Below are 26,709 nucleotides of genomic sequence, written 5' to 3'. Positions count from 1 at the left end.
TGGGATGAAATCTTTTTCTGCCAGAATTCCATTCTGGCTGAAGGAAGCCTGGTAATTCTGTGTGGGGAGGGGAAATAACATGGGCAGATTGTCCTTTCATTGGAGATTCTCAATGGAATCAATGCTCATTGATGTAGACATTAGCCCTGCTGGTCCTAAGAGACACCCACTTCCCTTATCTCTCCTCCCTCGAGCCTTGTCTTCCAAAACGCGAACTGCTGCAAAGTGCTCCGTGAACTTTGAAGAGCACAATGATAGTTCTGCAGTCAGATGCCACTCAGACATAATGTGAATGCACGCATCATTGTTCACGTCAACATTAGAGTTAATGCAAGGACCCCTAGCAAATCTTGATACTCAAGATAATCCTGCCACCCTCTGAAAGCTCTGCAGCTATCCAGCTGATACCATCTTTCCACAGGGAAAGTGGTGATGGTGTTATCCCTTGCAAACGTCGCATGAATACATCACAAACTGCTTAACATAGTAGATGTCTCGTGGGGTGGGGGGGTGGGGCAGAGGGGTGCAATCCCACCTTTCTTACAATTGAAGCCAACGGAGGGAATTTCAGTTGGGTTGTACATTAGGCCACCCATTTTATATCACCCATTTTACACCATTGCCCAAAGTTAAAATAAAGATCTTTCTTATATCTTCGAAGAAATGGCAGGCCTCCACCGTACCATGTGCAAATGAAGGGAACTTTAAGCATGGATTCATGAAGTAATGAAGTGGCAGACAAAATACCCCAGATGTTATTTATTCTGCAGTGCATTTGAAAACCCTCAAACTAATTCCAATCTCACACTGTGCAATTTAGGTGACGGCAAGAAGCAAAACTGACAAAAGAAAACACTGGAAGGAAAATAAAAATGGAGGACTTTCCAGCAAAGGCATCAAGTAACGAGATTGAAATGTAACTAAAATCTCAAACAAGGAAACAGGTCATATCCACAGATAAAAATGTCATCTCCTTTTAACAATCCCGTTTGAACAGGGCAAGTTCAAAGATATTCATTTATTAATTCTATGTGGGGGGGCAGGGGGGGAGGTGGGGGGGGGGGGTGGTTGCACATACTGATTGACTCCTCATTCAAATATTACCTCAACTAACTCCATGGGGTCACAAATTTGTCATTCTACAAACTCTCTGGGTAAAGACATTTCTCATTAATTATTTCTTGGAATTATTAGTGACTGTCTATTATTATTGATGGCTAGGAAGGAACTTTCCACACCCACCAGCAGTGAAAATCATGATGGAAACAAGATTCATTTGGAATTTTGTTCTCCTGACTTTGATGACGGGTTTGATGTGGGTCAGGTTTCCCATTGACCTATGTCAGGAATCACATTTGCAATGAGCATCTTGTAAATGCTCATTAAAAGGCCAACTCACGAGAATTATGTTCGCCCTCCAAATTAAGTGCCCTGAAAGTGGATTATTAGAATGCTCTGGTTCACAATTGTATGTAAGTGGTGTGCCACTGGCCAACCTCACTTCATCAATGACTTGAAGGTCATCAGATGCTGCTTTCAGCTCCCTTTAAGACAGTAGCTGTGAAATATTGGGTGTGTACAGCACAAGCTGTGCCAAGGCTGGGCACAGAAGGCAAGACCAATGGGTAGGGGTGAGGCAAAAGCAGGATGGGTGAGGAGGGATGTGGAACATGAGAGTGGATGGAGAAAGCAGAGGCTGGACTTGGGGGAACACAAGAGAGGGGGAGACAGGCTGGATTTGTGGAGGGGGGGTGGGGGACATGAGGTGGGGGGCGAAACAAGGCAGGACTAGGAGTTGGGCAAATAACAGAGTAGAGTAGTCAAAGACTATCCTGGAGCAAAGGTTGTAAGGCTGTCCAAGGAAGAGTCAGAGACTGTTCTGGGACTATACAGACAATTTTAGAGATCACTGCATGTCGTAGTCCCAGTCTTGGGCAGGAGAAAACCTCTCTGTGCAGTGACCGTGGCACACAGAAAGGGGTGAAGGACGAGGTTGTTCACCCAAGGTGTTTGTTCCTGTGAGTGTGAATCATGGCATTGTGAGACAGAGGGCACAGAAATATTCAGGGGAGGCATCTAGATCCTTTAAGTCAGTAGCTGAAAAGTCATGGTGGGTATTGAGTAGTCTCAAGGGGGCGGGTTTCTGAAAAGTAAGGCTGCATATGGCCCCAAGAAGGGGACGGGTCAGGTTGAAAAAGGGCATGGAGACATCAACACTGAAGGGTTCAGGGGGAGAACAATGGTCAAGGGTAACAAGGGGACGCTGGAAGGGAACAGGAGGAATGGGAATTAGGAGATGGTGACAATGAAGGAGGATGGGCAGGATGTGGTGGCTGATGAGAGATGTTAGAAGCTGTTCTCATGCATGAAAGTCAGCAGCATTATTTCTGCATTCTTCTAAGAATGACACCGTTTGGTAAAAAAGCTACAAAAAAATCAATTGGGGAGCAGTCTCTGGGCATGTGGGAGCAGCTCAGCATGGCAATATATAGGGTCCATGAGGGGCACCCTATTAATGTCCTGCTCAAACCATGGAAAGATTTGCTTAATTGAGTGCTGGACTTGAGGGTTTAATGCACAAATGAAAGAGATTGGCTTCTTTATTAATGTTGCATATTTATGCAAGAATCCATGAAGCTTAGGTTCAATGGTGAATATGGTCTTAAATAGAATCTGATCCTTACAGAGACATTTGAGAATGGATGCAAGGTCAAACAATCAAGGGCCATGGCTGCTGCATAGAGGCAGCATGGGCCCTAAAATCCTCCATGTTCCCAGTGTACTGGTCATGGCCCCAGTCACCAGTTCAAGACACCATGTTTGCAGTCAGGACATAAGTGCAAGTGTTGGGTACAGATAGTTATTGTCAAGGCCACTGGAGGACAATCATTAGAAGTCTGACTGGTGGTTACAGGTTAAAAAAATTAGTTTTTGTGACCCTAATTAAGAGCCTTCTTGTGAATATGCAATCATGTCTGAGGGGTCTCCCTTGAGACTACTCAATACCCACCATGACTTTTCAGCTACTGACTTTAGAATGTGGTAACCCTGGTATGCAAAAGGCAAACTGAGGGCACGTCAAGGGCTAGAGACTGCATTCCTGCTTTGGAGATGGTGGGAGACCATTCAAGGGGAACTACCATTGATTTCTCAGTTGTGTCCGTTCATAGATACAAGGAGGGGTGGAGAATGCAGGTAATGCCACTTTGTTGATAGCTTTGATTAGAATGAGTAGAAGAAGGGCACATCACCAATTGGCACAGCTCCAGAAAGAATATTGCCCTGAGGAGCAAAAGCCAGCAGGGCCTCAGGAAGTCCCAAATACTGATAAGCAGTGGCCAAGGATCTACTGAAGAAGCAGCTCATAAATGGAGTTGAATAAAAGAGTGTCACAGGCACCTTCACTTGTCTAAGGATGTGGTAGCTCTCATTTACCACATTCTCCATGAAGAATGCATACCACAAGAACTTGGCGGGCATCCAATGTCAGTTAATCTGAAAGGTACACTGAATTTTTTGACAATGGATCCTGCCGAAGGTTTCACTGGGGAGACACATATGCATAAAGGAGGTGACAAATACAAGATTCAGATAGAATCATAGAATCCCTACAGTGCAGAATGAGGCCATTCAGCCCATTGAGCCTGAACCGACAACAATCCCACCCAGGTCCTATCCCTGTAAGCCCACATATTTACACTGTGAATCCCGCTGACACTAAGGATCAATTTAGCATGGCCAATCAACCTAACCCTCACATCTTTGGACTGTGGGAGGAAACCGGAACACCCGGAGGAAACCCATGCAGACACAGGGAGAATGTGCAAACTCCACACAGACAGTCACCCGAGGCCGGAATTGAACCTGGGTCCCTGGAGCTGTGAGGCAGCATTGCTAACCACTGTGCCACCGTGCCATCCATCATGCCACCATGCCGCCCATAAGCAACATGCACCCATGAGCCATATGAGGATCTTATTGCATGGGGATGACGTAGCAGACATGCCCGTGACAACCTCATAGCTGCAAGATTTCAAGAGGAATACGGTGAAGAAGAGTTTTTGCAATCAAAGTTCTCTTAAGGTTTTGATGCAGGGGACACTGCAAAACCCTTGTTCTCAGCACCAACCAACCAGGAAAGGTCATCAATCTCAGAATGGTCATGGAAGCAACAGAAGCCATCTTCACCACAATGGAGGGGGTCATCCTTGAAAAGTGCAGTAGCCTCGGGAACAGGTGGCCACTGTGAAATATGATTCGCACTCCACTAGCACATCTCCTTAAGCAACTACAGGTAGTGCAGTCCTTCCAACCATGGTGTCAACAAGTCAGTTAGTGCTATAATTTTGAAGGCGACTCGTTGTGGCTTCAAGTTATAAAGGGTTTATTAGCAATGATAAATATGTCTGACAGAACTGAAAACATGTCTACTCTCCACTCCTTCCTGGCTCCAACTGAGGTTCCTCCCTGACCTAGGACACGCACCCTTGCATCCAATTGGCTCAGTTTTCCACACTGACTCTCCATTGGATACAGCCCAATCATGCAACCCTCAGGGACCCCTTAAATGGGTCACACTACCACACTCCTTCTCCCCTAACTCCTGAGTTCATCTATAGATGAAATGAAATGAACATAATTAAACATAGACATGCAAATTACAACAAACATCCAGAATACCTAAGGAAAATCTTATCACATGTTTAGTCGGTCAGGAGACTTCTGGACCCTGGTAGAACATCTGAATTCTGTTTTATACTCTTCGGGAAATGATGAATCTGAGCAAACAGTCGCAAAAAGTAAACTCATCAATCCAGGGTCGAGATCCTCCTCTGTCTCCTCAGCCACAGAAACCTCTGGTTGCTCCAGTTCCATATTTACAAGAGGGATCTCTGTATCAATCACTGATTAACCTGAATCTACTGTAGGAGTCGCCTATCGATCCACTGTATCAGGCCCAGCTCTCTTCCTCAAATTGTCTACATGTTCTTTGACATGACGCCCCTGTATTTCTACTACATAGCAGACCAGTTCTGTTCTTTCCACAATTTTTTCAGCCACCCATGTTTGTTCTGTTGCTAAGTTTCCAGGCAGAACTAAGTAATCAACTTGGAAAATTCTGACTTTCTTTCTCAAGTCATTGTTTTCTTTCTGGGTGGCTTGTCATAGAAATCATAGAAACCCTACAGTGCAGAAGGAGGCCATTTGGCCCATCAAGTCTGCACCGACCACAATCCCACCCATACCCTACCCCCATATCCCTACATATTTATCTGCTAATCCCTCAAACCTATGCATCTCAGGACTCTAAGGGACAATTTTTAGCATGACCAATCAACCTAACCCGCATATCTTTGGACTGTGGGAGGAAACCGGAGCACCCGGAGGAAACCCACGCAGACACGAGGAGAATGTGCAAACTCCACACAGTGACCCAAGCCGGGAATCGAACCCAGGTCCCTGGAGCTGTGAAGCAGCAGTGCTAACCACTGTGCTACCGTGCCACCCTAAGGGAGGGGGGAGGCTACCATGTCTAGCCTCCCCTCTCCCCAGCAAACCTGGGAATATCATATCCAACCGGGTCCATAAGCAGCATCCCATTAGTAGCTCAGCTGGTGTGATCTCTGTGGTCGCACTTGGCATGCTATTGTATGACAACAAGAAACTAGCTATATGTAGAGATAAAGGCCTATTAACCTGGTTTTTCATTGATGATTTGAACGTTTGTACAGCGCACCCCACTAACCCATTGGAGTCTGGGTGAGAAGGTGCTGACCTAATATGGTGAATACCATTTGATTTGAGAAATTTTTGAAACTCCTCCGCTGTAAATGATGTGCCATAGTCTGACACTAAGACCTATGGGATTCTATGGATGGCAAAAATCTGCCTCAATTTGTCAAAGGTGGCTGTGGCCATTGTGGACTTCATCAATTGGACATCCAATCATTTTGAACACGCATCATCTAAGATGAAAAACATATGTCCCATGAACAGCCCTGCAAAGTCTATATGTAGCCTTGCCCATGACCGACCTGACCATTCCCAAAGATACATATTCACCAGTGGCGACAATGCCTGTTGGGCTTCACAACTGGGGCATTGACTGACCATTCTTTCGATTTCTTTATCGATGCCCGCTCAGCAAACATAACTTCAGGTGAGAAGTTGCATTCTTCTTTGCCCTGTATGGGAGTTATGCAATTCCTGTAATAAGAGGCACCTCCCTTGTGGCAACAATATAACACAAGCCCCCCACAATAACATGCCATCCGAGGTGGTAAGGTTTAAGTAGCTGTGACTTATCATATTGCCAGCCTTGCATTACCACCTTCATAACTTTTGATTATACTGGGTCTCATTTGGTCCAAGTTTTTTGTGTTTAGTTGTGACTGGCAAAGTCGCTATCAGGTGCAGTGCCAGCACAATTTCAGTGGAACAACTGGTGAAGGTATTGTCTGCGGCAAAGGCAAATGGCTGAGTGCATCCTTATTTGATATTTGTGTCCCTGGGTGGTGCCGGAATGTATATCTGTACACTGCTAACAATAGAGCCCATCTATGTACCCTTGTTGAGGCAATTAGCAACACTGGTTTATCCTCTCAGAATGAACCTAGCAATGGTTTACGATCTGATATTATTGTGAAACGTCATCCACATATAAATTGATGAAACTTCTTCACTACATAAATTACCACCAAACTTTCTTTATCAATCTGGGATTACTTTATTCCCACATATGATAATGTTCTCAATGCAAAGGTAATTGACCTTTCTACTCCATCAGGTATCCTCTGGAACAAAACTGCTCCAACTCCACATAGTGATGCATCACACATAACTACCATTGGTTTGTTTGGATCAAAGTGGACAAGCAGTGCCAACAACTGCAAGGCCTGCTTTACTTTGGTAAATGCTTCTTTACATTCTTCTCCCCACCAGCAACACTGATGCTTCTTTAAAAGTTGGTGAAGTGGGGCTAAGATGGTAGAGACATTTTGTAAGAATCTACCATAATAATTCACCATTCCTAGGAATGACTTAAACTCAAATACATTTTTCAGCAGTGAAACCTACTTAATGGCTTTAACTTTATCGTCCAAAGGATGTCAACTTTTATCGTCCACCTTGAAACACAAATACATAACTTCACCCACCCGGAAAGTGAGTTTCTCTTGTTTCAAATGGATGCCTGCTTCTTTAAATCGTCTCAAAACTTCCTCCAAGTTTGATCTATGTTCCTCAGGTGAGGCTCCTGTAATTAGAATGTCATCCAGATCAACCACAATGTTTGGGATGCCTTGTAATAAACTTTCCATTGTACGCTGGAAAAGGGCGCAGGCCAATGAGACTCCAAAAGGTCAACATGTGTACCAGGGGTAAAGCCCCTTGTGGATGTTGATAGTAACCAGCCTCTGTGAATCTTCATCCAACTCCAACTGCTTGACTAAGGTCTGACTTGGTGTACTTTAGGCCCCCAGCTAATTTGGGGTAGAGGTCCTCAATTCTAGAAATGGGGTATCTGTCTATCTGTGCTCTTTGATTGACAGTTTATAATCCCCACTACTTTTTACTGTAAGGTCTGGTTTGAGTATTGGGCCTATGGGTGCAGCACATACAGAGAATTGTACAGAGGTTTTATTATACCTAAATCTTTCAATCTTCCAAGCTCGATTTCAACTTTATGATGAAGTGCATAGGGCACTTGGTGGACCCAAAAGAATTTAGGCATTACATCGGGATTCAGATAAATTTTGGCTTTAGCCCTTATTCGTATTAGCTTCTTTTGGAAAACCTTGGAATATTCACATATCATCTCCCAAAAACCTAAGTCCCATAGGTTTAATATTTCCAACCAATTAAATTTTATCTGCTTTAGCCAATCTTGGCCCATTAGACAATGCATGTGACCTTCAGTTGCCAGAACAGGTAGTCACGCTGTTTAGTTTCTGTAAGACACAAGCAACTGCTGCTGGCCCTATGGTCTTCGATGTCTCTCCTGTATATGGAGTTAATAGGCCATCTTCGGCCTCTTTCCTGCTGCTGTTCCCCATGGTGTCGCAGTGCGGTCTGCCCAGTCACAGGCTGCACCTTTTGCTGCTCCTGCTGCATCGGTAAAGGTGCACTCTTCCTCTGCTCATGGGTCCGCGAGGTTGAGTCCCATCTTTAGATATTACTCCCTGATGCAGTGTCCCTGCCTCTCAGCTTCTCGGAGCTGCCCCATATTGGCTGGCCTCCTGTCTCATTTTGGTGAAAGGTTTCACTTCACGGCAAGGCACTTACAGAATGACTGACCTTCAGAGTCACCTGGGAAACACCACCTTTTAATGCTCGGGGATATGATGATCTGTAAACCCCATTCAGAGAGCAGCATTTCAGTTACATTCCAACCCAATGCCCTTGTTAAAGATCTCCATTACCTTCTCGCCACTTGCATGCGGCCTCCCCGCCACCCGCGTGATTCTCAACATCGGGCTTCTGACACACAGCCTCCCTGCCAAGGTTCCCACTCCAGCGGTCAGCATTACATTTGCCTCTCCCCTCTGCTACTCTAATGAGTAGCTACTCATGCCCCTCATATACCCAGGACATGATAATGAGGCAAACAGTTCCTGCTAAAGCTTTGTATCTCTAACCGGCGGAACACCATTCCATTGGGTATGGTGTGATTTGGTCATGGAAGTTGATAATAGTACATTCATTTTTCATAGTTACTTCTGCTTGCAACCACGCCACGTGTGAGGAGCACATGGTAGCTACTGTCCACTGCATAAAGCTCGAATCTGCATTTGTCAGTTGTCCAACATCGGTTCTCCATCTCTGTATGGAAACAGGTAGTCTCAAAATGGCAAGATGCCTGGCAATACAAGTTAAAAGCAAATGAAGGCATTGTGAGAAGCTTGTAAGCTCATACCTGATTTGGCTAAGTGTGCAGTACTTTAGGACAATGTTTTTTTTAAAAAACCTTTCTCAGTTACAAAGCCAATGTGCAGAGTGGATAGTACGAGCCCCTAATCCATCTCCTTCCTTGCTCCGAACACAAATTCAAATTCACATTGAATCGAATTCAAGGACCCCACAAAGGAGACACATTAGACCCAAGCTGACAAGAACAGACATTACACCTGACCTCACGCTTGATCCTATCTATGCTTGATCATAAACCAAGAGACCGGGCATGAAGCCATGTATCAAGCTAGACTCCTCAATGACTGACTAATGGGACTTATAGTGGCAGCAGGCTTGTCACTATCAACTAGAATTCTAACACGTCGAATTATTCGATTGAGACAAGCAAGTGAGATGCCGTCGGTGAGTTGTGTAGTTTGAGCAAATTCAACTAAACTTTGGGGTCGGTAGCAATGACTTTGCCAACCTTCGCTTAAGCTCAGGGGAATTTGGGAAGTGGGTTGTGACATTAAGTGGAAACAATATTGTCCCATGTTGGGCGGACAGAAATTCTGCAGGTGTTGAATCCCACGTAGCTTGTCTCAGATCTGTTTAAAAGCTTTTAACAGGAATTGTCCACATTGGGGTTCGGAGGAGCACAATTAGAAATGGGCAGAAAATCGTGGGCTGGCAAATGCAAAAATCTAGAAATGAGTTTTCTTTTTCTAATTGCTATTGGAGTCTATAATTAATATTTTAGAAAGTCATTCCTAATGTTGAGTACAATTAATACTATAATATTCGATTCTGTTCCAGTGTAACTGCATGAACAATATTTGAAATATTGCCGCTGTCTTCTGGAGCTGGGTATGTTTTGGAGCTATCAATAGTCTAAGGAATAGCCGTGTCTAAGCTTGATGGACAGAAATTGATACGAAAAGTTCAAAAATGCTGCATTCAATTGTACTGATTTTATAAAAGGTTGAAATAAGAAAGCAACCAGTTTCAATAACCAACGTTAAGAAATTACTTAACAAAAGTAGGAATCAAATTGCATTTAATGCCGCAAAAATATTTTTCTCTGCCTCCTTTTTAAGGCCTTTTTATAACCCACTTATATGACACTTTTTAATCATCCTTCTTAAAACAAATTCCATTGTTATCTGATTAGCCTCTGTGAAGCACCTTGAGGCGTGTTTCTGCATTAACCGTGGTATATTAATAGAAGTATATTAATAGAGGTCGTTTATAACCATATCCATGGACCACCGCACTAAGTAATTCCGCCCAAAACTCCTTCATTCTAATGGAAAAAATCTGAAGTATCGTTTCCATAGAATCCTACTTAGTCCTACATTATCCGCTTCACTGCTGGACAGTGTCTGCAGATGATGTTTGAGACTGCCATTGGCCTAGTACTTCCATTCCTGATGCCAAATGTATGTCCGGACATATTCTCAGTCCTGTTGCCACACAAATAATTGCAGCAAATTGAGGCTGAAGTTCAGTCTCAATTTCTGCCGCCGCATGTTTTGATTTAAGAAATGTAATGGAACGGAATCAGCGGAATTGCATTTTGACTTCCAAGTCCCAGCTATTGATAGTTGAATATTGTGCTACTTGCGGCCAATGCTGAAATTTAACACTTTCCTTCTACTCGGTGCACAAGCATTTTCAGTCTGTCATCAGATCATAAACGCCACGCAATGGCTCTCGTTATAACCATGCCGGGCCATAAGGTCGTATAGTGTTCAGGCTGTACTGTACCATTTGTTTTTCACTAGACTCCTCTGTTTATTGGATGAAGCGTCCAGGGCAGCATTCCCCAACATCCAAAGATATGATATGTGGCTCGCCTTAATAACCTTGACATTTGCTGCCATGGATCCTAATTTACAGATCGTTCTACAGCTCCATACTGCACACATAGCCGGCAGGACTGTTCTCTGTCTCTCTCAAGATGTAGATATAACAAGCGGCTTAGACAAACACCTCCCGAATAATCTTACACGTGAAAGCATTTATTGATGACAAGAAGGTATCTCTGCCCTGCGCCGAACGGAATTAGTACTGTTTCTTCTCCGGGAATATTAAACAAACTCAAGCATCCCCTCCACCACCTCTCCAAATAAGGGTAAACCACATTGAATAATAAAACATAAATCTGGGAATGTGCGATTTTTCGAAGGCGATGTTAAATCGAAGCCCTGTCTGCTGCCTCAGTTGGATGTAAAAGACCCCCTGGCGCTATTCTGAAGAAGAGCCCGGTGTCTTGGCCCGGTGTCTTAACAAATATTTATCATTTCATCAGAAGAGAAAATGCTGGAAAATCTCAGCAGGTCTGGCAGCACCTGTAAAGAGAGAAAAGAGCTGACGTTCCGAGTCCAGATGACCCTTCAAATCTTCCTTGCCTTCTTGTTGTCTTTGCACGCGTTTAGTTCAATGTTCAGTGGAGCCTTGCCAAAGGGAGCAAGTTATCTCTTTTAGCATTAAGTTTCGGTAGCTTTATGGTTAATTTACCAACGATAACAAGATATCTGGGCAACGCAGTTTTACCTGATAATGCGATAATCCGCATTAACGTCGCAGACTCGCTTTTCGTTCAGAGTTTAATTTCAATTTCGCATTTGCGTTGTCATTGGTTTGTTCCAAAGAATGAGCGTCGCTAAATAGATTATTGTCAGAAAATGTCAAGAATAGGATAGTCATAGATAAAGAACGAAAATGCATTTCTTATGTTTCATATAAATGTCAGTCGAATTCTAAAAATACTCGACAGTTGAACTTTCGAGTTAACAAAAACAGAACATGCTGGATAAACTCCGCAGGTCTGGCAGCATCTGTGGAGAAACAAGAGTTAACAGATGCTGCATTTTCTGTGTTTTTTTAAATTTCAGATTTCCAGCATCCGCAGTATTTTGCTTTTATTTCAAAACTTCCGAAGTGCTGCGCCAAAGTAATTAGTGAAGTAATTATCTCGCCAGGATAACTGACTGTTTTAATGGCCGTTTGCACTTAATCACACAACCGACAATTCAAAAGTCAACGCGCACAGAATGGAGTGAGTTCTATCCTGACAGGTTGTTATTTCGGAAAAACTGAGCATTAACTGGTTTGGCAATTTTGGTGGGACATGGACAATCAGAACGAGTGAATGGACGTCCATACGAGCGTCAGTGTTCCTTTAACAGAATGAAAGGTTCGAAACACTTCAAATTATTTCAGTTAAACCTTCAAGGAATACGGAAACTGTTTTGAGCCACGAAAATGTCATTAAAATTAAAGAATACCAGCTTGTAAAAACGGTTTTCCTAATTGGTTTAATATTACTGTTGAGGACATTTCTTAAAGCAGAAAGCCATCTCTGATTGAAATCGGCATCAAAACTACTTACCGTCAATGAAATTCGCATCATATAGGGCATACAGAGCCACAATGCTGTGATTTCGGCACATGGGTAAATGTCCACCACCTCTGCTTAAGTTTAGCAACAAACTGCTATTGTTGATGTATTTACAGTTCTGTATTACAGACTTGCGTTTATATTTAAGTGATGGCAGATAGTAACAACATAGTAGTGTCTAGGGCCTCACTGTCACCCATTTGTATCCGCCATTTTACCCTGTCAATAGGGTAATATTTATTCCGAGCGGGCTATCAAAACATCTGGCCATTTTGGGGTGGGTTGGGGGATCAGATCTGTTCAGTAGAACGAAATGATGGAAAAATGACACCTGCCTCTGTAAAGCCTTTTAAAAACCAATCGAATTCAGGGTCTGCTAGCAAGCTCTCGTTTCCATTGCAAATGTAAAGTTAAGCACTCGGGGTGATGGTAGTTTGTTAGAAATTTTCGGTTACAACAGAACCCTGAAACCCTGTCCATTGCTACACACTATTCAACGTTTTGAAGAAAAATGAAATGGAAACTGGTATGCAGAAAGTACAGAATTTTACAAAGAAAGAAATTGTTTTATAACAACAATTTAATGTTTAGTATAAAATGAAACCAGGCCCTATTTCAGAATGACAAGAACGCATCATCTAGTCATGAATGTGCAGTGTGCATGCGGATGAATGTGCACACAAACCCAGAACGATCAATCATTACAGTTACACTTTTCACCAACATCCTCTGCCCAAGACCTCTGCCATTTCCATTCTCGTTCATTTATACGCCAGTGCATTTGAGAGAGGTTTTATTTTCTATACTGTTCTGCCAATGTAACAGTTATTAAAATGTGCGGTTTGAGGGAGTAAAGCGACTTCAGTGACTGAACGGCGAGTCCAGCTAAAGGAGACTGGGAAGCAGACCAGGGGCAATAATCGACTTCTTGCACGTAGACAGGAAAGTGAAATAAATATATACAATGCAGTTATTATTAAACAAGGGAAGTGGAATGATTCTTTGATCTAAAAGCGAATAAACGAAGAATGAATAACCTTCGCCCCATTGGTTCAAATGGAAGTTATCGAGATATCAGTTCAATCGTCACGCGCAAACGAAAAAAAAACTTGGTGGGATTAAAACCCTTTGTAAAAGTTTTCAAGTAAATAAACCAATAAAGGTTATGGAAACTTAGCACCTACGGCAGCGATTTTGTCAGTAAGCAGCATCGTTCTGGTGTGCAGAGTCACAGAGTCTCTGTTAGACAGTGCACATAAAACTCCTGGCGAATAGTGAGGGCACTTGAGGTGTTTTGGGTGGGGGGTGGGGGGGGGGGGGGTTATTTTGTCCTCTGTTGCTCGGAAATCCCCGAGTTAGAGCCAACTTCAGTCAAAACAGGTGATTTTTATTTTGGAAAGAGACTGGCGTTGAAATGTAATCATTGTCTAGCGAGAACTTCAGCCGTTCCTAAACGAATGGTTTAATGCTTCATCAGTTTACAAACAAGTTTCAGGATTAAAGATATAGACGAGGTCCTTCAATTTGTTGACGAGATTTCTTAAAATAATTGACGGGACGCCAGTAGATTCGAACCACTGACACTTAACATCTTTTTAGATATCAACTTAAGGCAACGCAGATCAAAAAAAAATGATTATTACATTTTTGTCTGTCTTTTTCCCCCCTCTGGGAAAGCGAGTACTGTCAACATTCTTGTACAAATGTTGAATGACCCCTAACATGGGGAGTTGTTTTTCGCTGGAGTGAGTGAGGAAATCGAACCAAAAGCGGGCCAAACGATAACGACTTTCACTCGGCGTAATAAATAACTTCTCCCTAACATTGAAAAGAAATCTCCAGCATCACAATGAAGCTGATCTGTTTACTTAGTGCGCTGAATGGTCGCGGATTTTAAAACCGGCGGTTATTAGAAGATTGTAAAGTGAAATCCAAGCTGCATCTGCAGAGCGGAAAGTTGTATTTCTCGAGAGGATCCCCTCTTTCCGGAGAACAGGAAAGCCCATACTGTTCACGACAGAAGAGGGAAAACCTACCAGTCTTCGGGGGGACCTCAATCAAAGATATTATTTTCCCACAGCCTGGATCAGACAGCTTTTTATGACTGCAGTCTTAATGTCAAAATAAATCATGTTTTAATTTACGTCCTGTAATTCGGATCGATTGAGATCTCACTGAGAGGGTTTAAACCGATCACTTTGCCTGGACAATGGGAGAGGACGCTCTGAGTTCTGCACCCTTCTGGCTCCTCGCCTTCTCCCCCTCCCCCTCCCCCCCCCAAAAAAAAGGAGAGCCTTGTTGTTGCTGTAACGGGGTGACACCAAACAGTTGCATTCACTTCCTAACCCGGCCATTAAAAGCACCAGTCAGGCTTTATGGTCTCCTTGTTCAGAAATAAAATGACGTGGCTGACAGACACTGATTGATTTAACAGACTGCTCGCGATCCTTAATAAGTTAAATGCCATACCATTTCTGTATCATCAGCTTATTTCAGACAGCAGATGATTTACTGGCTAATACCTAGTTTTTGCCATTTTTCCTATCGAATTGAATAGGACAAGGAAGCTTGCTTGTCCCTGCTTCTTAAACGAATGGTTTAATGTATCACCAGGTTGTAATAAAATATATAATACATAATAAAATATTTGCACACTGCGGTTGTGTGTCTGCAGAAAGCCATTCTTCAAGTAAACACGTTGGCATTGTATTAAAGTGGTGAGCATTAGTTCGTCCAACACACCCCTTAATATGTGCTTCAACATGTACTCACAGCTTCGACCTTCATTACAATGGTGCAAGTGGACCGTTTAACAGAAACTAGTTTGTAGGCGACTGTTAGATCATTTCGGCCTTTTGGCTAAGATCAAACGTTAGATCAAGCCCAGGATGGGGTGCAATGCCTTATCTTGTCAGCTTGGATCTTGATTGTCTCCCTTGTGGGGACCATGAATTGGATTCAATTGGGTTTTGAATTTGGGTTTACCCGGTCTACTCTGAGTATTGGCTTTGTAACTTTAAGGATAGAGTTTTTAAACATTAAAAAAGAAACTGTTAGCTCACTACAGCTGCACCTAATTCTCAAAATGGAATTTCTGAATTTTTTACTGCAGTTTGCTAAGTAATTACAGCAAATTGTCAGCAAATATCTAAAATGTCAATTTCTCTGCAATTATACATGGTAACCAGTTATTGTGCAACGGATTGAAAGGGAAACATGCGATTATTTATTCACCCTCCCCCCCCCCCCCCCGCCATATTTTAATTCGGTTGCCATAAGCAATTGGAGACAAATGTTTCTGTTGTTATTTTAACCACAAGACAAATGTATCATAATATTATTGCATTGTTTATACAATGACTAAATAAATGTAACTTCTCGCACATTCCGCGTTTTGTCATATTTATTAGGCTTTCGTGCTAATCTCATTATCTGAGAATTCGGACACTACAGTCTGTCAGTAGTAGAGAATATTAAATGAAACTGTCTTTTGGAAATATTTTGGTAACGGTAAAGCTATCAGTCCTTACAATTATAGTTTCATGGTACCGCAACCAGCAAATTGATTCTAAAAGTGTGCTGACTTTTTGTAAGCTACTATGAAATGGTTAGCTGATTCCCTGCCGACAACACCGTGTCTGCCAAGAATTAAAGGATCCGAGTAAATACAGCCTGTGCTTGAATCATGATCTACACAGATGACTTTTCAAGGATTCCCAAAACCGTGGTTTGTTAAAGAAAATTGCAGTTACATTAGGCCCGACCCTTCAACTTCAGCCATGGAAAATACCAGGGTGAAATGTCCTATCCATTACCCAGGGTGAAGATGTGTAAAAAGGGAGTGTTCGTGAGACTATGCATACTGCGTGTGCGTTTGCCTCTCATTGTTTATCGCTGTAACCATTATGTATCACTTTTATTCATTCACAGATAAGGTAAGCACGCATCGAATTAAAATGATGCATTCACATTCCCCACAGTACATGTGATCGTGTGCTTTTAACGATTCAAGCTATTAAAACATATTTGTTGGTTTTGTTTAAATTCTAAAGCCTGCACAATATTACTTAGTGATAGATAAATGACTAATCCCCCCACCCCCTTTACTGCTGAATCCATTATGCTCCGCCTTGACTTGAGTTTACTCTGCTGTGAAATACTCTTCCAGAAGGGAGGGGGAGAAAGGTTATTTAGCATTAGAGAGTTTCCACCCAGCCAAAACATTCCCCATCGAGTCTCTCTAATGCCTGAGGAAGCATTCGATGAATTAAACGTTGCACGAACCGATGCATCATTAGGACAGTATAACGATGTCACCTTGTCGGGGCCGTGGCTCTTTACAGAACCCATTTGTTGAATATCAGAGTCATATCCAGCTGATGAATTACAACACGAACCTCTTTGGTTCAACAACTTCTTTCATAGGCATTCTAATGTAATCCCTTTTAGCCGTTTATGTAAAGAATGTTAGCGGTTGAGATGTAATGCCTTTAAGTACTGTACTGCAGAGCTAGTGAAATTTATAGTCTGTATATATATTCTGGCTCCAGATATCAGCAGTATAATGGATGGCTGTATTTCATGAATCCAAGTATATCTTCCCGGCTGCTAGGAATCAAAAGTCATTCCATTTATGGTGCACTAATGTCTCTTAGTTAATCCAAAAGACAGGCAATAAAATTTAGTAGTAAATGTGCTGTTTGATAACAAAGAACTTTTATTGATTATAGAAACGTTCTAAACTAAATAAACCACCTTCTTATTATTATATCTGCGGACAAACTTTACAACAGTGATTAAGGCAGCGAAAGAGACAGTAAACTCTGTGTAAATAAACTATGAACCTGTTTTAAAGCAAATGTTCCAATAGATATAAAACAGAGCCAGCACAGAAAAGATATGCTTTGCAAAATTAAATGCACTCATTATTGACACTATAAACCAGACGATTCCAATTCCAGATTACATTGTTCATGTGACACAAACGCGGTTAAAATATTACTTTTTTTAAATAACAAAGTAAATGCTTATTAGCACTAAGATGTAATGTGCTTTGGCAACCCAAAGCATCCACGTTGAAAACGTTATTTTGTCTCGGAAAGAAAGCGTTTAGTTCAAAATGTCAGTTGTGAATCTTGGATGGAATACCAAGGATCAAATCCGCAACACTGGCCGATTTTTCTCCTTTTGGCGCTGCTGTTGCCTTTCCACCATCGCGGCTTTCACTTGAGATTTCCAGCAATTTTTTTTAGCTTTCAGAAAAAAATGGGTCTTGATATGAACATATTTTGTGTGAATATATAGGCAAACATGCGCATTGTGAATAGCCTCAAATCAATGCCGCTCATTATTTTTATGAAACAGAAGAAGACAAGGGGAAAGGTTCGCAGCAGCTGGACGCTATGAGGGGTTGGGATTGCTAGAGTTGTGATTTCGAGCACAGTCAGATCATAAATTAACTGATTTCTGAAACTTTTTAAATGTCCGATAATGAGATTACGGAAATACCCTAATTAACTGCGCATGTCGGCACTGGCTGCGAATTGAGTTTTGGAAAACACGAAGGAAAATAATGCCAAAATATGTCAATCCTAGGATATGTTTAAATACTGACGTGAATTATTGAGTTATGAAGTACCTAAATAGTTGCAATGTGCCAGCGAGCAGCGTATTTCAGAGCTTTAACACATGGGTCAGAGATGCTTATCAGAAATACGTTTTTTTTTTCAAAACAGATTTTTGAATTCCAGGCCTCCAGGGACGGCTTTAAAATTGCCTCTCACGCAACACGGTCACCGTTTCTATGAGGACACTCTTTATCAAGCAAAAACGAGTTCTGTGGGATTGATAGGCCTGGTGAGATTAATTCTTTAATCCCATGAAGGAAACGATGACATTTGCAATCGCGGATATGTTTTCTGTTTTATAATTAGGACACTGCGTCAATGCATCACTCTATCTGCACATGTTTTCAGAGGGCTGAATATTGTGTCTATCATTGCATGTTCTTTCTGAAATCGCTATAAAACTAATATCAAAATTAATCCAACTCAATGGTCATTGTGTGAGATTTCCTATGATGAAGTATGCAATGAGATATCCGATGTAAAATAATGTGGTTTTAATGTGTATTGATGGCAGTCCAATCGTTTTTTTTCTCTAAACTGGTTCCCACTTTTAAAGAAAAGTTGGTCTAATCCCGCCATCTGACCCATAAAACTCTAATTAGTGGACTGGAGTCAATGATGTGCATTCTCGGAGCAGCCAGGTGGTCGCACTCACTGTCATCTCCACATGAGACCCCCCTTCGCCTTTTAACTGGGACCTCACGGAAAGACCCAGAGATCAATAATCAGCTTAATGGAGCTCATTAGGATGATTACCAGCCACCAGCTTGTGAAACTCCCCAGCTCTTTTCCATCCTAGTGTTCAGAGATGTTTAGGGAAGAGTCCACTTTCTTCGAGAGCCGAGAGCTCCGTTTGTTTGTGTCCAGTGCGGGGGAGGGCAACACATCAATCAAACGAGAACCTCTCTGCCGCACGACCAGGGGTTGGCGGCCTTTGCAATGACAATTTGTTTATAGCCCAATGCCGAGGCAAGCTCAGCAAGTTAATTGCATGTTTATAGCTGGATCCAAATACCTTTGCATCATCCTAGAAAACCGCCAACCACCCTGGCATACGCTGATCTATGGAGGTACCAGCAAAATGCCCCAATCACCTAAGTAAATTTTACGTCGATCAAATAATAAAGTTTTAAAGTTTATTTATTAGTGTCACAAGTAGGCTTACATTAACACTGCAATGAAGTTACTGTGAAAATCCCTTAATAATAATAGAATCTATTACTTTGAAATTAAATGTTTAAGTGGTCGATTGGTCACATTTATTTTTTCATATATACCAGCCTGTTATTGTTGCTGTGTACTTTAAAAAATAAAGCACCAATAATCATTATTTAGAAATCGTGCTGCACTTAAAATCGTTCCAATTTAAACGTGCATGCTGGAGGGTCATGTTTGTTATTCGGCTTATATAAATGATTGCTGTCAGTAATATACCAGTGTACAGCTGCCTCAATCCACCAATCCCCGATAATCTGGAAAATGTTTGAACTGCAACATAAATAGACCAGTGGAATCCCATTATTCCCTTAATGGTGTTGATTTTTACTTTTTATGTTCCGGTTAAAACTTATTCTTTGTAAGGTGTTATTAGGTTGTAAATCTCCAGAAGTGTTATGGTGTGGAGCAGTTCACTTCATTTTAAATGTCTCTGCAATACCTTCGTGGGGACGAGAGAGGTTAAGCTATGCATTATTTTGTAAATTATTTTGTAAATTGAGTTTGTGTCTTTATATGCCCTGTTTGTGAACAGAACTCTCACTTACCTGACGAAGGAGCAGCGCTCCGAAAGCTAGTGGCTTTTACTACCAAATAAACCTGTTGGACTTTAACCTGGTGTGAGACTTCTTACTGTGTTCACCCCAGTCCAACGCCGGCATCTCCACATGTCGGCATTATTCATGATGTGGAGATGCCGGCGTTGGACTGGGGTGAACACAGTAAGAAGTCTCACACCACCAGGTTAAAGTCCAACAGGTTTATTTGGTAGCAAATACCATAAACTTTCTGCATTATTCATCCCAGCGCTACATTCTAAAGTAATTCCCTATCAACCTTGAAAACGACAGCTCTGAAAAAGATGGAAGACAAGTAGTTGTGCGGCTTGGTTGGATACAATACTTACGGCGTTGTAAACAAACGTTTGACAAGTACAGTCAAGTTACTGACATTCTGTTAACTGGGAAGTGTATTTGAATGGAGCTTTGAACAGACACGGGTCCAGTAGCCCATGCATTATATTGTAGTTTAATGGAAATGGTCGCATGTGTATATTTAATTCGGTTCTTTCCATTCATTTAGAGTCGCCAGCTATGTATATATTTAATCTCAGTCGCTTTACACCACTAGATATTGAAGCCGGGTTTCAAATGAGTCTTTAATGTTCCTCACAGTCAATCATACTTCAGTTAGTTAGGAGAATCCTGATAACAGGTTTGGCTTGCCAAAACATCAGCTGGGAGTTTATTTAATTTTAATAAATTGGTGTTTATTTTAAAATGTGAATAAAGATTTAGTGTAAACGGTCATTAGTTCTGATGAGCGTCGAACGGCAATAATAAGGTCGTTTATTTACTGTGAGAAGCAAAAGTTGACATTATAGATGTAACAATCTGTCTTGGTGGACGCCAGCCAGTCCAGGGGGGTTTACCAGGGGCAGTCCACTGTGGAAAGAATTTCTTCGCATCTTGAAGCGTTGTTCTTTTTGCTCCAGTGCGTCAGAACTCTCAACTTCCAGGTGGAAGACTTCAGAGCAGATTTTTAATCGGTACGTTTTGTGCGAATCCATGCCAGCGGGCAGGTAACGGCCATTACAGATGACAATCTAACTACAGTACTATACTTCACATCTGACTGTCGGATAGCCCAGTGACTGGAGAATTCCTGGGAAGGCAGACCATTCAGTAGGAAGTAGTGGCAGGTGTGGGGGAGGAGTTATGCGATTTCCCCCTAACTTTGAAAACGTCTATTGCATTTTCCACAACAGAAAACAATCTTCCGCTTGAGCTGGCGTTTCTGCCTTCAGACTATACAAGCACGTAAAGAAGACTAACTCCATGACTAATGTTTATTGTGACCACATTGAGGAAGGTCAACAAATGTGAACGCATCTAACGGTTTAACATGGATAAACGAAAGTTGACATGTTTGTGCAAGTAACAACAAATGTGTTGACAAGCATTTATTTTAGTGTGCTCGCAATCCTTCAATTTCCTCGCGCATCGTTTCTGTGTAGGAATTACTCACAAAACTAAACAAAATCTGTATACTATCAAAACCAGGCCAATTCCATCACTTGTCGCTGCCCCGATAAAAGAACAAGTTAAATTGGCCCTGGGGGTAAATGTGGCAGTATTAAATATGGCAGTGCGCTCTGGCCAACAGGTTAAGGTTGTATTTTGCGCTCAGGTTAAGGCTGTATTTTGCCTCAAAACTTGCTTTGCTTCAATTTACGTATAAAATGGCCATTTCATTGCTGCCGTTGAAAATAGTAATACATCTGGAAGACTGGTTAACGCCTCAGAGTTGTGTTTATGCACAATAACAGTTAACCTCAAGCCTTTATTTTAAAAGCACAGATACCTTGCAATTTTAAACTTATTTAATTTTCCAGTATCTGTGTAATGTCGCATTCTCGCCCACTGGAAAAATAATAACTGTGCGGTCCTATGCAGACAGACTTGGATCGGTATTGACGGTCCAGATCATTAGCCTACCTCCTTATCACCTTCACAGGGTCTCGCCATTAAGGTTACAGTATTTTGAATGTGACCCTCATTTAAAACAAGGCTCACCATATATGCTTTAAAGTGTAAGATACATTGCAATAACTCTCTACTCAAATGAACAGGGCTCCATTTAAGCTTGTTTATGTTCTCTCTCACCTTTTCAAAAAGAGCGGAATAAGTCTCACTCGAGGCGTTTCACTCACTTGAAAACAGCAGCAACAGATCTGCAGGCCCCAAACCGGAGAGTGGATTGAGGCATTTTATATTCAGACTGTTAGAAACTAAAGATCATGCCCGGAGATCTTATTTTTAAAAAAGGAATCATTCAGTGCATTTCATTTAGGAAATGTTCAAAGTCAGGCGTAAGTAGGTGAAGAAAGCGGGATTCAATCTGGTTTCACATTCACAGTTCCAAACCTTGCTGTCTTCTGTCAACGATACGTCAGATCAGCCCTACATTGGCGGCCATCCAAAACTGCCAACTAGCCAAAGTTCAGTTTACTAGCACATTTACTGGGAACTGACCTTCCAAAAACTTTTCTAATTAGATTGAGTAATGTTGAAACATATGATGGAGTGATGGAGTGAAATTGCACTGTTCCTGTCTGTAATCCCCGCCATTAATCGGGCTAAACTCGCCTTTTGTCGCTATTTGGTTATTAAAAGTGAGGTTAAACAAAATTACAAACATTGCATCTGACATTTAGCTAAAGAAGCGCTGGAACTCGGGAAATGGGTTCCTGACTATCTTTTTTGTGATTTTTGACCCCCACCATATAATACCCGAGATGTGTGGGTTTGGTTAAAATCTAACAATCAACACCCCGCTGTTGGTGTGCTTTACGAGAGTGGGAGACGCGCGCGAAGAGTGCAGAGAGGGAGTGCGGAGGTCAGAACTCAATTGCTATGTGTGGCACCGGGCTGCAGTCCCTTGCAGCCGATCCCTGGAGCCACATGGCCGCCTGGCACGGGGGGCCAGTTAATAAACAGCCCAGTGACAAGCCTATCAGAGGCGGGTTACAGAGAAAGAACACACACTCGGTGTTTTTAAGTAACTGTTTGTTATAATAGAAACATATTTATACCGTATTAACGCCTCTCTCAGTAAGCAGCTAATTATAACTGGGTAACTATGTACCTTTTTAATGGATCGTGTACACCGGTAGAAAAGACCAGAGATTTGTTTGGCAACTCTGCAATTTCGAGCGCGGTCATTATTAAAATTGACTTGTTAACGAACAAATATTTAAAAGTATTAAAAGTCCGTGGCCAGCTTTCCCTGTTTTCCATCCACAATCCCAACAAATAATCTCTTTGGAGAGGGAGGGAGGGGGTATCTTTACATTAGACATTCAAGTAATTTATTCTGATACAAAAATAGACTGGAAAATATAAGCTGTTAAAATAATTATGAATTTAGTACAATTAAATATCGTTAATTGGATACTTGGAAACGTTGTTTCCTAACAAGACAAACGCGATTAAGGAACAATAATCATTCTCCAAAGAACGAGAATAAATATGTTGGAAAGTATTTAATACAGTTCCCCAAATTCACTACTTTGATCTCTGGTTTAGTGTTACTCGGGGCATAGTTGCAGAGACAGAAAGTGGTAAAAGAGGTCGCCAACAAGTACAACAAAGGGTCCTTAAAACAGTATACCCATTTTATTGGCTGCAGTTACCATCAGTGCAATCTTTCGAATCAACTGGCATTAGAATGAAATATTGGCTATCGTTAAGTGAGTAGACTTGGTAAGAGCAGACGGAGGTTATTCTGAATGTTATTACACAATGAGAGCGCACACAGAGGTGCTGAAAACCTTTTGTCGCAAGTAATATGCATAAATCGGCTGCTTCTAATAATCCAGCTGGGTATACAGCAAGCACGTGGAAATCAATGTGAAAACATTAAAACCTATCATACAAAAAAACATTCACCTCTAAAAGTTTTTTTAAACAAGTCCGTGATTTCTCCTGACGAACGCTGTATTTACATATTTGCAATTTACAGGGAGGAAGCTGAGAGAACGATTTATGTCTCATCTTCCTTTCGCAACAATATAATTTACTCCTTTCTTCTGAAAAAAAAACGTCCTTCACCTCGTGGTAATCCTATTAGGAGGGGGTGAGTTAAAATTATGTCACATTTATAGCACAATTTGCAACGGAGATGCTGGGGCACTTGGTGCAGCCGGTGAGACACTTTGCTTCAACACTGCAGTACTTAAAGAGGCGAGCCCCGCTCTGATGACGGTGGCCTTGTGGTCGGGGCACTCGTTCACCTCAATGTCCTTCTCGTTAATGTCAGTCAATTCGGAGTCACTTTTCTCACTGTCACTCTGGCTCTCTCTCACTCGCTGTTCTCCCTCGAGAGACGCGGCTTTCTCCAATTGCTCCTTCTCTTTCTCTTTCTGGGCCTGGGCTTCCTTCGAATGCCTCCACTTCATCCGCCTGTTCTGAAACCATACTTTCACCTAGCGAGAGAAGGACAAATCCCACAACTTTAATAATATAATAATTGATTTTTTTAAAAAAAGAGAGTCCGACCCTTTCCTCAGTCCCAGACGTGGCTGCGTGAACATTTCAGCTCCTTGACTCACACAGAACAGTATTACAAACTGCAGCCCTGATTTTCCGCAAGTTACCACTTCCTCTCTGCTCCAAGTTTTTAACAACTCCCATTAAAGCTGTGTGGTGGTCACACTTCAACAGTTTCAGCAGAGCCACTTTGCACCTTCCTTCATATGAATAATACCGCGTGCTATTAATAATTAAAGCGAGTGCATTACACAGGGGCTCACCGTCCCCTGCCTCGCTTCTTACTCTGCTGCTTATTTTTAAATCCCCCATCCTTCCCGTTGTATGGTTTTGCAACGAATTGTCACACAATTATAAACCAACCTCTCCAAATTCTCACTGTGCTTCCAGTGTGACAGGACATTGTAGACAATCACATTTGAAGCACTAACCTGCGCGTCAGTCAAGCCCAGCATCGCGGCCAGCTGCTTCCGGTCAGGTTTGGTCACATATTTCTGAATCTCAAATCTTTTTTCCAGTCCCTTTCTCTGCAGGTTGGAGAAGACGGCCCTGGACCAGGAGCGTTTCCGTTTGTACGTCTGGGGCATGGTGTCTTTCGTTAGAACGGCGTAAGGCCCTGCTAGTTAAAAAGAATGTTTAAAAAAAGCGCCATCAGTGTTAATGTCGGCAAGAGGTTCTGCAAATGTTTCACAGAGAAAAAAATATGCGCTTCCAATGTGATGCCTAATATGACTTAAGTGTCCCTATGTGTCAATAATTATAAACCACATGCCTTTTTCAACTGTTGGGTTGTAAAGTGTCCTTTCCTGTCCATGTCCTGACTGGCATTAATGAGAAATACATTGAGGTTTGACAGTTCCAATAGAGCAAATTATAAAAAGCGCTGCTCCTGGATGGTCTCCATAATATATCTAGGGCAACTTGGCCGAATTTGGACCCTTTTTAGATATTATCCGACTGTTTAAATCAATACAGAATATAGATATGGGATCATTGTTTTGTTGGGGGTTTAAAATCGTGCAATTTGATATAATAAATGTGATACATGGAGTTCGAAAGATCTTGATTTGGCCGAGTGGTGACAATTTACCGTGCACCGGAGAATTGTTTCCCTGAGATTAAATACGCGTTTAGTGAAATGATCGCCTTCCAATATTGGAATACTGTCACGAACACGTTGAGGCAGATTACTTTTATTTTCTCTCTCTTTCTGGCGAAAATTGGCGAATTAAGACTATTAACCTGGAAAAGAGTCCTGATAATGGTGCTGGGACGAGGTTCTGGAGTTCAAAACTGAGGAAGGCTCACCAAGTCCGGGGTCCAGGGAGGCAAAGAACTGGCTAGCGGAGCTCTGCACGGAGAGGTGGACTCCAGCCTGGCGACCCGTGCCCATCAGCGAGGTCAGATCTGCAGTGGGAAAGGGAGAAGAAGGGAGGGAGTGGGGGACGTTAGCTTTGCTGCTGTCTGGGGGAAAAAATAACATCCATTTGCAATTCAGCCTGGCCAATTCTCAAAACAAGTCACCGGGCCAAAATGTCAGTCTGTGAAAGCATCTAAAGCCTGAACACGAGGGAGAAACCGAGATCTGCACTTAGAGAAACCGGGAGCATTATACCCGGGCAGAGTAAATGTCACAGATATTAATTGTACATTTCAGCTCTTGTGTCCCTCATGATCCACCCCCCCCCCCCCACCACCCCACCCTCCCACCTCCTCAGACAGACATTAAAATGTGATCCCATCACCCGCCCAGAAAGCAAACTGCTTCCCCCATCAATTTCATAGCAGCCAGTGCTTGCTGCTTTTAAACTTGCCACTTTGCTGAGGGGTTCCTACTGGTGTTCAAGGTGAGGGCGGACGCTCTTACCTCGCAAGCTGCTGCACTCTTTGATTTTAAAATCGAAGTCGGTGGAGAGGATGCGGTCGATGCCGAATTTGAGGTCTTTGCTGGAGGGGGCGGGCAGCTGCTGCCCCGAGCCGGCGGCGAGGTGAATCCTGGCCGAAGAGGAAGTGCAGATGGCCGGCGCTCGCTGGTAAGGAGAGGCCGGAGAAAGTCTGGGCGTGAAGCCGCCGGGGGCCACGGGCGTCGGGCGCACCGGGGAGCCGGCGGCCGGCTGCAGGGCGTGGGGGCCGCTCAGATGAGCCGCTCCGGGCAGAGGCGGCGGGCCACTCGGCATGTTCTCCGTGTCGCTGAGATGCAGGATGTCCGCGATGCAAAACGAAGGTTTCTTCACCGAATCCAAGAAGCCATTCGAGCAATAGGCAGACCAGAGGCTGAAATTACTGGCGTAATATGGAGCTAGTCCTGTGGTGTACATTGTGCAATCCTCCTTCTGTCCCTTTTGGAAATAACAATTAGGATGGAAATGTGAAAGATATGATCTGAAATAGACTTGGGGGCGGGGTGGGTGGGGGGGAGGAGGGGGACTTGACTTTGCAAAGGAGAAAACTTTCCTAAAACTCATCTGCACATTTGGCAGAGAGTTCAAGTAGGCTTGGGAAGAAGTTGCCACTCTTCAACTCT

At 42.6% G+C, this 26,709-nt stretch overlaps 1 protein-coding gene across 4 annotated transcripts; it reads right to left on the bottom strand.

The window, feature by feature from the left end:
* Positions 1-21,067: 21,067 nt before the first annotated feature.
* Positions 21,068-26,709, bottom strand: hlx1 (H2.0-like homeo box 1 (Drosophila)). Of its 4 annotated transcripts, none has more exons than XM_078230562.1 (4): positions 26,053-26,657; positions 25,494-25,592; positions 24,617-24,804; positions 21,068-24,121 (listed from the first exon to the last, which is right to left on the bottom strand). In XM_078230562.1, the coding sequence occupies exons 1-4, from the start codon at positions 26,648-26,650 to the stop codon at positions 23,795-23,797; spliced, it is 1,212 nt and encodes a 403-aa protein (XP_078086688.1). In that variant the 5' UTR covers positions 26,651-26,657; the 3' UTR covers positions 21,068-23,794. The 4 variants fall into 4 exon arrangements, with proteins under 4 accessions (XP_078086688.1, XP_078086690.1, XP_078086689.1 ...); XM_078230564.1 differs by having other exon boundaries at positions 23,039-24,121; positions 25,428-25,592; positions 26,053-26,709; XM_078230563.1 differs by having other exon boundaries at positions 23,039-24,121; positions 24,617-24,801; positions 26,053-26,666.

Source organism: Mustelus asterias, chromosome 15 (assembly GCF_964213995.1).
Source record: "Mustelus asterias chromosome 15, sMusAst1.hap1.1, whole genome shotgun sequence".
In the NCBI taxonomy this organism is placed as follows: domain Eukaryota; kingdom Metazoa; phylum Chordata; class Chondrichthyes; order Carcharhiniformes; family Triakidae; genus Mustelus; species Mustelus asterias.
The sequence above is the reverse complement of the archived record's forward strand: the minus strand, read 5'-3'. Positions and strand labels throughout refer to the sequence as shown.

Coding starts and splice junctions, on each gene's coding strand:
- hlx1 (XM_078230564.1), bottom strand. CDS start 26,650: ATGAGTTTTAGGAAAGTTTTCTCCTTTGCAAAGTCAAGTCCCCCTCCT. Junction 24,805..25,427: donor TTATCAGGACTCTTTTCCAG/GTTAATAGTCTT, acceptor CTTTTTAACTAG/CAGGGCCTTACGCCGTTCTA. Junction 24,122..24,616: donor TGGGCTTGACTGACGCGCAG/GTTAGTGCTTCA, acceptor TTCTCTCGCTAG/GTGAAAGTATGGTTTCAGAA.